We start from the raw sequence: 11,873 nt of genomic DNA on the forward strand, positions 1-11,873 counted from the left end.
AAGCCTATACTAGAATCAAATACAAGAACGCTATAGAAGTAACGCCAAAACCCAATTTGGCATGTGACCATCAGCATCGTAACTTTAAATTACTAGCAATGAACAGTATTTTTCATGTTCTATCTGTGACAATGTTTTATGTCCAAATTACTTAGTTAGTACATGTGGACACAGCTTTTGTTACGATTGTGTGAACTCCGTATTTTGTACTATTTTACGGAAGCAAATTCCATGTTTTGTTTGTAATTATTTGTTGAATTTTAATAATTTCAACTTGCCACAAACTTTAGCAAAAGAGGCACTTTTTGCAGCTGAAGTGTCGTGTAATAATTGCGAATTAAAAATTAAATATTCAGAAACATCTAGGCATACATGCATTCCGAACGCGCAAGAATTTCAGCAAACAACAGAACTTTTATCTATGTCAAAAAAATTATTATATGCTGTTGAGACAACCACTCAAATTCACAAGTCAATTCAACAACTATCTGATAAAGTACTTCTCAAAAACCTGAAAGAAAATGATGGCCAGCACAAACTCCAAACATTTGGAAGGGTATGTATTATCCAATAAAACCCTACAGTCACTCTTGTTATGAATTCATGTTTGCTCATTAGTTGGTGTAGGAACAATGTCACTCTGCACTGTCATTGCATGCGATTGTTTGAATACTTATTTTCAAAAATATTGCTTGTTTCATATTTCAGCCCAGAAAGGTTACTCTTATAACCAACACCACACATAAGAGTTCAGAAGTCTCCAAGAAAACACTAATGAAGCGAAACCGCGAGGTTGAAGATCTTGCCCGTCAAGTCAATAATGATGATGGTAAACAAAATATAATCAATCAGCTTCGGAATGCTTCATCTGAACATCTGATTGCAGCTGGTATAGAGAGTTCTCAAATGACGGTTGATAAGGCCCTTGCCTTGATAACAGACTGTAATGTCACATGGGAACAGCTGAGAAAAATAAAACGGTATGAATAAATAATACAAACCAATCAAATAAATAAAATTGTCAATCATTTAAATTTGGTGAGAATAACGTTTAATAAGTGTTTAGTAAGACGAATTGTAAGAGATAAAATTAAGTTTATAGAAAAAAAAACTATTTAAAATTTATTCTGTATATTTACAGCTATTCAGCTTGTCGTGGTATCCCATCAGAAAGAAAGATTCGGCAGAGACAAAGAGAACTAATTGATGGCAAATTTGTAGCCACGACTATGCAGTTAATGCAACGCTCATCGAGGTATGACGAATTCCGTCTTGTACAGTGTGCTGTGGTGTGGATGACAGACGTTCACAGAACTGTCACCTGTCACTTAGAACAACATTTAATGTAAGTGTATTTACAAATCATTGTGATACCTTTCTAATGGTCATCTACTTCAGGATGTATAGGTTGACATCAATACAAATTTAATTTTAATGCGTTAATCTGTTTCGGTTGTTTTTTCAGCTTGGTTTGCTTAGGTTACACTCTAGGATGGATTGTATTTTCTGTTTTTCTGTTAAGCGCATAGAGACCCGTGTATTATGTGCTATATAAGTCCCCAACCATTACCATTACTTCTGTAAATAAAAAAAATTGAATACTGTATAATTATGATTTAATTTTGCAGGCTGAATAATCTTGTGCCACACAATGGAGAAATATGGCTGAAATTTGGGGGGATCAGGGGGGGTGGGTCAACTAAATTTGAAATACAAATTGTCAACATAAAAAATCCAAATGCAACCAGAAACGTTGTAGTCGTTCTCCTGTTTGAGGCGCCAGATTGCATGTTCAACATAGAGGCAACCTTGCCAAATATATCGCATGCAATTGCAAAAATGGATGGGACCAAATGGAGGTAAATAATGCATTGAAAAAGATATTTTTACAATTTTGTGTTAGTAAAAGATTTACACTCTGTAAATTATACAATTTTATACTCTCTTTTTAAATTTAAGTCAATAAATTTCATTTAGCAATCTAATTGAATAGCTGATTGTTTTATGTTATTAATACACAGGGACTATACTCTAAGGCTGTTTGGTTTCGGCGACTATGTCTACCTTACAAAGCTCTATGGGCTTCTTGGACCTAATGGTAAGCACTTTAGGGGTTGATATACAGTACGGTACAGTACTTATTATTTAGTAAGGATTGTCGTATTCATGAATGAATGAATGGGCTGCTATCCACAGCATTTATTGGGTCTAATATAAAATATATCAGAAAATTGTCTTTAGTACACTACAATTAATATAGACAACATATAGAATATCAAAACATCAAAGAACATCAAAACGGACAATATCAAAAAACATGCAAAATAGAAAAATATCAAATTCAAATACAATGTACAAAAGGGAAAGTTTAAAGTTCATAATATCAAGAAGAATTATATTAGAAAGATTAAAATTATTATTAGAATTACATTTAAAAAAATCCATACTGTATATAGAAGTTGAAAAATGGTATTGGCTGTTTAATAAAATTTATTGTACATTCTTCCAAAAGGACGTTATCCGTGCCTTTATTGCACACAAACTGCGAAGGAAATCAAAGATGGACAAACACCAACAGAACACCGGACATTAAAGCAAATAAACAATGATTATGCAAAATTTATAGAAGATGGAAGAAAGGAAATGGCAAAAGAAGTATCAAGATGTGTCATAAAGAAGCCCTTAGTAGACACTGAAATTGATCATGTAAGCATTCTGTGTCTAAAATTCGGCATACAATTCATATTTTTAAGGGTTAGTTATAATTATAATGTATTTTACATTTCTTTTTAGGTTTCTGTTCCGTCTCTTCATGTATCTTTGGGGATTTTCAAGAAGCTATATGAGAAGCTGGAAACAGATGCCCATGAAATCGACATGATTGTATACAATTCTCAAGTAAATATTGCAAAAAAAAATGATGATGATGATGATGACGATGATGAATTAGATGATTTCAGTGAGCGAATAAAGATTCAAGTAAAAGAAAAATCAGGTAACTAAGTACAGTAGATATGTATTTACCTTCAATCATTCTGCAGTTGGACACTGTGACGACTCCACTGGGTTCGACCTTGTATCCATTTTTTCAAATTATCTGTAATTAGTAAGATATTTAGTTACGGCTGTAATAATATGTTATAATTTACAGATTTGAAGCAAAAGATAAAGAAACTGATAGAAGAAATTGAAGAAATTGAAGATGGCCTTCCTTTAAGCTTCTACCAAGGGGATGACAAAAAATCTATTGAGAAAGAAATCAAAAAGATAATAAAGGCAAAGGAAGAAATGTCTAAAATTGTATGTACTATTAAGAAATTGTATGTACTATTAAGAAATTGTATGTATTGACAAAATAACCATATGAAAACCTATTTTAATTTGATTAAACACTTTTTTGTGAAACTATGCAGTCTGTTATAATATACTGATTGAAACAGTATATTAACAACTAATTATAACAGACTGCATAGTTTCACAAAAAAAGTGTTTAATCAAATTAAAATAGGAAAACCTATTTTAATTTGATTTAATGAGTTGTTAATATACTGTTTCAATCAATACATTTATATTTTTCAATAGGACAAACTTCTAGATAATGACTTGCCATTTGGCACTGGATGAATTTCTGCAACGTAACAAAATTCAACGGCAACAATATCATGGAAAGGATTTCAATGGCAACCATGTGCATAAAGCACTACAGGTACAGTTGTTTTTATTTAATTGTATTGTATAATAAATTGTAATTATAAACAAGTAATAATTACCATTATCAATTAATAAATATTTTTATTATTAATTTCATTAGGTTCCAGTAATACATGATTTATTCAAAGTTCCAAAAGAAGTTGTAAAAAGCAAAATAGAAGATAAGATTGGCATTGGAAAAATGAGGCTAGTAGCCACAAAATTAAAGCAGCTTGAAGAAATCAAAGACCTATTTTTGCTATATGGAGAAGTTCACAATAGCATGAACCATTGCAACTTCATGAATGATGCAGAAATTTATCATCTTGGTAAGTATATTCATTAAAACCTTATATAATTATGGTTTAAACCTTGATATACAGTTTAATATGGATTACAATTTGTCTTTTTATTTACAGAAACATACATTAAGAAATTTATGGTTTCATACAGAACAACTGGGATGTCAGTGACGCCAAAATTACATATGCTTGAGCAGCATGTGATAGAACAAGTGAAAAAATGGCACTTTGGGCTTGGCCTACTTGGAGAACAGGGCGGAGAAGCACTTCATGCTGTGTTCAACAAACGAAGACGGTTTGTTAGTGGAATGCCTGACAAAGCCAAACAGAATTTGTCCATAATGAGGGCACACTTCACAACAACGATACCCGTTATACAAAATGAGGTTGAGCAGCCAAAGCGGAGAAAACGCGGTAAGAATACCAGTTAACAGAGTACTGTACAATTAATTTATATTTTTTAGCATGTTATAGTACTGTAATCATATTTAATAAGCAAATAAATTAAAATACAATTTTTTACACTGTACCTTTGTTTTTTTACAGCAATCGCTGAAGAATAAACCAAGTGTCCAATGCTACAGTGTCAGTCACCAATGAAGTGAACCTGAAACAATTTGAATGTTGATTGATATATTTGTTGATATAAATCGTATATGCTATTTTAGCAAACAGTGATGGCATTTTGTGTGTTAACATTGTGATACAGTATTCTCCCAATTGACAAATTTTTACTGGTAAATTTGTCCGTAAAAATTCAGCAATGCACACAGTTTGAGGTGTTACCCCTTTTGAGTGACTTTCTTAAAATACCTTTTTTGATAATGACTTGAAGAGCACCACATATATTCATAGCCTACTGTTGGCATAGATTGGAATGATGTTAATTCATTGAAAGAGGGCCAGTATCGACTACCTAGGCCTATCAGTATTTTTTTCTAAATTTTACAAAACTCTAAATTTTTACTAGTTGGCCTGTTATTTTACTGGAAAAAATTGATGGCTAAAACGGCTTCGGGAGAACACTGTGATACATTTTTTTAACTGGTTGGGTAACTTTAAATTTTAGCATAGTGCATATTGACAGTTTTCATTGGTTAATGCAGGGCCGCAATGACTCTACACCCGATCAACCTAATATAATGTGTACATTATTATTATGCCTACCAAGTGTTTCTAATTCAATGTTGTTGTCACCTGATGTTTGGTTCAACGACTGTCCAATCGCTGGCACTACAGATTTTGAATGTTGATGATTGTACAAAACTGAAATAAACAGATAAATGTGTTAACGTTATAAGGTGTCGGATTTTTTTTTTACAACTACCTAACTAACAAGAGCAATTTGTAGTGTTAGAACAAATAATGGCACATGTTTATTTATTAGATTTATCACATTAACCTACATCAAAAACTTGGAAAATTGGCCTAGGCCTTGATGCGGATTTTTTTTTTTTTGCCCTATAAATAATTACGCCAACTTCTTTAAAAAAAAAATGCAATTTTATGACTTTTTTTTAAATAACAATGAAATTGAACCATTTTTTTTTTACAATATTTACAAATAAATATTATTGCTAAATAAAAAACTTAATTTTTTTTTCATGTGCCTTAATCCCTAACCTATGTATATTCAGTCTTTAACACTAACCTCTCCCCCCAGTCTATACATGTCAATGGCCTAGAGCCTAGGCTAGGCCTAGCCTATGGCCTAGGCTACATAGATTACAGAAATTATATCACTAGGCATAGGCCTATGCCTACCTAATTCAAAGTTTGTCTACATTGGTAGGTAGGGTAAGTGTCAGTCTCCAACATTATACCGTATGGTCGTGAATGTTGTACACAAGACCATAGCCCACGTGTACTACTAACCTGCTGGTGCTGCACACCTTTTTTACACGGTACAAAAAAACGACATCACAATTTTATATAATTATTCAAGTGTTATATTAGACAAACCTACATGCCTTAGTCAAAAAATAGTTGACGATTTCGAAATTCATGCTTTTCAAGTTTACAATAAAATTGGCGGCAAAAAATATATTTAAAAAATTGCAAAATTCCACCTACCTTCTCATATTATTTTCTACGCTTTTCAAAATGGAAAGACAAGCATGGTTAGGCTATTGTGAAGTTTAAAGTCCCCGGATGATGACATCATCGAAACTTTGTTTTTTTTTTTTTTCGAAATCTAAGCCTTGTGATTGGGCAGTATTGTTTACAAAACAAAGCACCAACTTACTTCCGGGTCTGTAAACAGCGCCCGCTATAACAGCTGGAATACGATTTGTACGCAAACTGAAAACTGAGGGCGTGCTACTTATTTTCTATAAATTGCACTGCATGAAAAAGTGGTGGGCTTGGTATCCGAGTTCTTCAAACATTACATCTAATTTAGCCGAGTCATCGTCATCATGATGGTTTCTTTGATGAGGATCGGAGTCGTTGTTCGGCTCTTCTCCCAGAAGTTGTCGCCAGCTACGACTTAGGTTTTCTTCCGTTGCATCTTCCCATGCTTGGAAAATCCAACCAACGCAATCCTTGATTGTCAGCTGCTTGATGACATTTGGAATGTCGTCATCGTTCACCAGGATGTGTCGTAGGAGATGCTTTTGTAGTGTCGTTTCAGGGTTTCCAAGATCCCCTGGTCCATAGGCTGAATCACGCTAGTGGTGTTTGGGGGAAGATACTCAACCCAGACGTTCTCATCCTCAGAAACGAGTTCTGCTTTTGGGGGGTGTGACGGAGCATTATCCAAAAGAAGTAGAATTTTGTATGGAATGTCGTGTTCATGGCACCACCGCCGGACAGTTGGAACAAAGTCACTGTGGAACCATTTTTTGAAAACGGTAGCATCCATCCATGCCGAATGTTGACTATAATATGTAACCGGCAAGCGAGACATGTCTTCATTTTTATAGCATCTTGGTCGCTTCGATTTGTGGATGAATAAAGAGAGGCAATTTGCACGTCCCTGAGGCATTGGCACAGCCCATGATTGTTACCCTGTCCTTTGATTTTTTTCGCATTTTTTGGCATTTTTTTCGTTTCGTAAAACCAACGAACGATTAGGGATTAGCCGCCACCAAAGACCTGTCTCATCGGCGTTAAAAATTTGATATCTGTTCAACTGATTTTCCTCAATGATGCCTTCAAATTTGGTTTTGAACTGGTCAATCGAGTTAAAATCAGCTGATAGTGATTCCCCTTGAAGTGTCGTTCATCGAATTCCATGTCGCGCTTTGAACTTATCTAACCATCCACCACTAGCCAGAAAGTTTTAGCCAGGGTAAAATTGTTCGCATTATTCAATAGATGCTTCATCTCAACTGCATTATTGAATGGATGCTTCAGGTAACAAACAAGTGCATTATTCAATGTATGCTTCATCTAACCAACAACTTCATTATTCAATAGATGCTTCATCAAATGCATTATTCAATGTATGCTTCATCTAACCAACAATTGCATTATTCAATGTATGCTTCATCTAACCAACAACTTCATTATTCAATGGATGCATCAGGAAAGCAACAACTGCATTATTCAATGGATGCTTCATCTAACCAATAATTGCATTATTCAATGGATACTTTAACAGACCTACCAAGTCTCACGCCTACGGCGTGAGAATCACGCCCCAGTGCCTCTTCTCATGCTCACCCGCCCATCAGTCATTTTCTCAACGCCTGTCGTCGATGAGGCCAAAAAAAACCCCAAAAAACGGGGAACTGTCTCTTATAAAAGAATTATACAAGTAAAATTGTATTATCATTTATGGGTATGCACCAAACTGCACAATTTAAAACCCCAAAATGAAAATTTTTTCTATTGTAGGCGGGCCAAAACCATCACAGCACCACTCGCACCCCCCCCCCCCCCCCCCCCCCCACCCCCCCGCCTCCACGGTTTGCTCCCTCAATTGATTGTTCTCACTCTCAGCTACTTGACAAACTTGACATCTCTGCTTCAAATAACCAAGAACCGCATTTTCAATGGATGCTTCAAATAACCAACAATTGCATTATTCAATGGATGCTTCAAATAACCATAGAGAAAATAGAACAGAAGGAGTAACATCGAGCGAAGATCAAAGGTATATACCTCCTCGCCGCGATCGTAATTATCTCATCGTTACGTAACGTACTTGACAACCAGATAAGCTGAAATCGGCAAACGCGCATGCGTCGATAGCTCTTACAATCATAAGCCTACACGATCTTCTTGATCTTTGATATTTAGTTAAAAAGGCCTAGCTGTGTTAGTTTTAGTGAATACTAGGCCTTAGCTTACCACTGGTACCTGTCGTGATGGCCAGTACAACAACACAATTAAGGCCCTATGCAATATTAACATTCTCTAATTCATTAATAATAAAAGTTAGTAGGTCCTAGTGTAGAGCCTACCATAGGCCAACACTACTTGCTAATAGACTAGGGCCTGTAATTATGCAGCCTAGTCAGGGGCGGATTTGGGGGGGGGGGCGGTCGCCCAGTTCCCCTTTCGGGAGGGAAAAAAGAAAGAAAAAGAAAAAAAATGATAGCCCACAACGCCTCAAATGTTATTTTTGGGCGTCTAGAACACAAACATCGGGGGCATGCCCCCGGACCCCCTAGGACATTGTTGTGTCGATCGGCCCAAATTTGGCCCCCCCTTTTTGGACAACTCTGGATCCGCCCCTGCTAGTAGCTAGGCCTAGGTTATGATAATTTGTGTGTCAATACTAAATTTAATATTTATGCATTTTCATTTTTATTATATTCTTTACTGATTAACTATATATAAAAATTAATATATTATGATAATTCTCCACCACCCATATTTCATCAAAAACTATGATATACTGTAAATGATAAATTTTCACAGGGATGTACTTTTATTTTTCAGGTGTTAGACCGGCAAGTAAATTTTTGGAAGACGATGCTATTATTGGAGGGGGAAGGGCTATTGCATCAACATTGACCGTCACATAATGCAAAGCGTGTTATTGTATTGGCAAAAGACCTGGAGACGCAATTTTTAATGCTTTAAAGCAACTACTGTATAGTTGTAAAAGGAAGGAACTGTCATAAATTGTTGGATGGGCTTTATGTAAATAGTAGAAATTTAATTTGGTAATAAATACACAGGTGAGACTTAACGGTACAGTAAGTGTAATATTTGTTTGTTGATTAAAATGTATCATGCACAGATGAAATTTTATTGAAGTGATGAATGTACATAATTTTGATCAGATAGTGAGTATGATGAATGGTGAGTTAATACTGTTAGGGTAATTGTTTTACTTAATAATAATGACAAGCAAAGAAGACAACTTCAAATCTCATTTGTAATTTGGTGGTTCTAAAAAGAACCGTTTGATTTGGAAAAAATTGGCATGCCACACATGATCTGGTTTTCTTCTTTCTTCGAAGATGCAATTCGTCAATGGTGTTTCTTGCCATCATCATCAGGAAATTCTCAGGAAGACCTCAGATGGAGTGTTGTTCATGATTCTATAAAATGAAGTAAAAAGCATTTCCAACATGAAAAACTGTTGCAAAATCAATAAATAAAAATGTGTGCCTGTCGATATGGACAAGACTAGGCTACAGTATCTATGGCTTATGGCTAAAGGCTAAATAAATAATAATTACTGTATAATAATCGGTCGGCCCCTAGCATGGAGAAAATGATTTTTAAATGAAAATGATAGGTAGGACCATGGGCAGGACTCCGCAGACAGCTAGCCTAGGCCTATAAAGCCTAGGCCTACAACAAAATTATTTTCGTTATTTAAAATTAATAAAAACAAAAGAATACGTGGCCAAAGTAAGTAAAAAAGTGAATAGTGTTTTTTAAATTTTTTCGTTTTTAAGGGCCAAACTTGACAATCGTAAGTAAAGTAAAGACCTGGACGTAAACTACAAATGAGACTAAGCGTAGTCCTAGGCTTACACATGAGCGCGCTACAAAGGCCGAACGAACAGATTTGGGGCCACATTATGATCTTAATATCTTGACCGGACATGACCGGACACGGTTAATTCGTGTACCGAATGAAAGATACAGCTTTCTACTTTCGTCTGAATTAAATTTTATTAACCTGCGACAACCGATACCCTTTACAAACACTATTTATTGACATCACTTTCGTTCTTACAATAAAAATAAGCCAATACTTACAACTGATAAAAGAAACAGCTTAAATCGGCTTAAAAATTTTAAGCCGATTTTGACGTTTAAAGTATGTATGTTCTCGCCGAAAAAAAAACTCTATCTAAATACACCAAACGCGCAAACAAACAAACCGTGGATAATGAACTGCGCATGTGTTTTTTAATTCTAATGTTTAAATGTTTGTGTATTAAGTACTCCACTAACGCCAGAACGTCTATAGGGGTTTACACTTAAGCGGCGAGGAGCTCTGTGTATAAAGAGATAGTGCTGTGATAAGCTCCGCGGGCGGCCGTAGTGCAATTTAATAGGCGCTGGCTGACTGTTTAATTGGATTAAAGATAAGCGATAAAGTCGATGTTACTCCTTCTGTTCTATTTTCTCTATGAAATAACCAACAACTGCATTTTCAATGGATGCTTCATCAGGTAACTCCACAGATACGTATGTCTTTAAGTCTTTCAACAAATTGTTGATTATTATATGCGAAATTGCAGCCTATATATAGTACTATAGTGTACATGTTTTTCAGATGCTAGCATGGCATTTGATTGCGGAAGTCATTTTACGCTAAATGATGAGCTTGATATTAAGCGCCAGTGCAGATCTACTTTGTATAAGAGGGAATTCCTTGTCAAGAGAATCACGCCCCAGCGCCTTTTCTAATGCTCACCCGCCCATCAGTCATTTTCTCAACGCCTGTCGTCGATGAGGCCAAAAAAACACAGGGAATTGTCTCTTATAAAAGAATTATACAAGTAAAACTGTATTATTATTATTTATGGGTATGCACCAAATTGCACAATTTAAAACTGAAAAATGAAAAAGTTTTCTATTGTGGGAGGGCCACAACCACCACTCGCCCCCCCCCCCACCTCCCACTCCACGGTTTGCTTCCTCAATTGATTGTTCTCACACTCAGCTACTTGACAAATTTGACATCTCTGCTTCAAATAACCAAGAACTGCATTTTCAATGGATGCTTCAAATAACCAACAATTGCATTATTCAGTGGATGCTTCAAATAACCAACAACTGCATTTTCAATGGATGCTTCTTCAGGTAACTCCACAGATGCGTATGTCTTTAAGTCTTTCAACAAATCGTTGATTATTATATGCGAAATTGCAGCCTATATATAGTACTATAGTGTACATGTTTTTCAGATGCTAGCATGGCATTTGATCGTAGAAATCATTTTACGCTAAATGATGAGCTTGATATTAAGCGTCAGTGCAGATCACTTTGTATAAGAAGGAATTCCCTGTCAAGAAAATTTAGTAATTGTTCTAACAAAGTGTAATGTCTCCTTTTTAAATCATACCGTGTGAATATGTTCTGTCTTTCGTTATCATGCAAATTTTATGTATGGTTCTTTAAACTGCATTTAGTACTAAACTACCTAGACATTGTAGTGCCACTTAGTAACTCTGTTCCTTCATTTTATGAGTATTTGCATAAATCTGTGTATTGCTTCATGAATAGAACTAACAATAGTGTTTACAGTCTGGTATCTTTGTCAAATTTAATGCTCTGTTTAACTCCAAGATGAGTCTTACGTGGAATGAGTTGCTCAGGGGCTAACTTTCTTAAATACAGTAATTATTTAAATCACCTTTGGTGCCATGGTGCCGCGTTTTGGACTCGAGGGCTGCGGATTTAGATCTTGATTGCTACCCCGGGATGTTTAGATTTTGTCTTTGTCTAGTTGATTTTGAATAT

The 11,873-nt window shown here is 35.3% G+C and overlaps 3 protein-coding genes and 1 long non-coding RNA gene across 4 annotated transcripts; 3 read left to right on the plus strand and 1 right to left on the minus strand.

Moving 5' to 3' along the window:
• Nucleotides 1–604: 604 nt before the first annotated feature.
• Nucleotides 605–1,349, plus strand: LOC117110845. The gene is made up of 2 exons (XM_033253676.1): nt 605–980; nt 1,142–1,349. Exons 1-2 carry the CDS (start codon nt 775–777, stop codon nt 1,347–1,349), a joined length of 414 nt encoding a protein of 137 aa, XP_033109567.1. The 5' UTR covers nt 605–774.
• Nucleotides 1,350–1,374: 25 nt separating this feature from the next.
• Nucleotides 1,375–3,206, plus strand: LOC117110846. Its single transcript, XM_033253677.1, has 5 exons — nt 1,375–1,859; nt 2,022–2,098; nt 2,513–2,706; nt 2,794–2,898; nt 3,152–3,206. The coding sequence occupies exons 1-5, from the start codon at nt 1,789–1,791 to the stop codon at nt 3,155–3,157; spliced, it is 453 nt and encodes a 150-aa protein (XP_033109568.1). The 5' UTR covers nt 1,375–1,788; the 3' UTR covers nt 3,158–3,206.
• Nucleotides 3,207–3,926: 720 nt separating this feature from the next.
• LOC117110837 lies at nt 3,927–4,755 on the plus strand. The gene is made up of 3 exons (XM_033253671.1): nt 3,927–4,019; nt 4,110–4,406; nt 4,539–4,755. The coding sequence occupies exons 1-3, from the start codon at nt 3,974–3,976 to the stop codon at nt 4,553–4,555; spliced, it is 360 nt and encodes a 119-aa protein (XP_033109562.1). The 5' UTR covers nt 3,927–3,973; the 3' UTR covers nt 4,556–4,755.
• LOC117110839 lies at nt 4,531–6,076 on the minus strand. Its single transcript, XR_004445773.1, has 3 exons — nt 6,066–6,076; nt 5,160–5,258; nt 4,531–4,599 (listed from the first exon to the last, which is right to left on the minus strand). It is a non-coding gene; the product is annotated as an uncharacterized LOC117110839 (long non-coding RNA).
• Between the last annotated feature and the right edge of the window lie 5,797 nt (nt 6,077–11,873).

This window comes from Anneissia japonica, unplaced genomic scaffold (assembly GCF_011630105.1).
Source record: "Anneissia japonica isolate Jap-2015-1 unplaced genomic scaffold, ASM1163010v1 scaffold288072_len178204_cov163, whole genome shotgun sequence".
In the NCBI taxonomy this organism is placed as follows: domain Eukaryota; kingdom Metazoa; phylum Echinodermata; class Crinoidea; order Comatulida; family Comatulidae; genus Anneissia; species Anneissia japonica.

Coding starts and splice junctions, on each gene's coding strand:
- LOC117110845 (XM_033253676.1), top strand. CDS start 775: ATGAAGCGAAACCGCGAGGTTGAAGATCTTGCCCGTCAAGTCAATAAT. Junction 981..1,141: donor CAGCTGAGAAAAATAAAACG/GTATGAATAAAT, acceptor GTATATTTACAG/CTATTCAGCTTGTCGTGGTA.
- LOC117110846 (XM_033253677.1), top strand. CDS start 1,789: ATGTTCAACATAGAGGCAACCTTGCCAAATATATCGCATGCAATTGCA. Junction 1,860..2,021: donor ATGGATGGGACCAAATGGAG/GTAAATAATGCA, acceptor ATTAATACACAG/GGACTATACTCTAAGGCTGT. Junction 2,099..2,512: donor TGGGCTTCTTGGACCTAATG/GTAAGCACTTTA, acceptor TTCTTCCAAAAG/GACGTTATCCGTGCCTTTAT.
- LOC117110837 (XM_033253671.1), top strand. CDS start 3,974: ATGAACCATTGCAACTTCATGAATGATGCAGAAATTTATCATCTTG. Junction 4,020..4,109: donor TGCAGAAATTTATCATCTTG/GTAAGTATATTC, acceptor TTTTATTTACAG/AAACATACATTAAGAAATTT.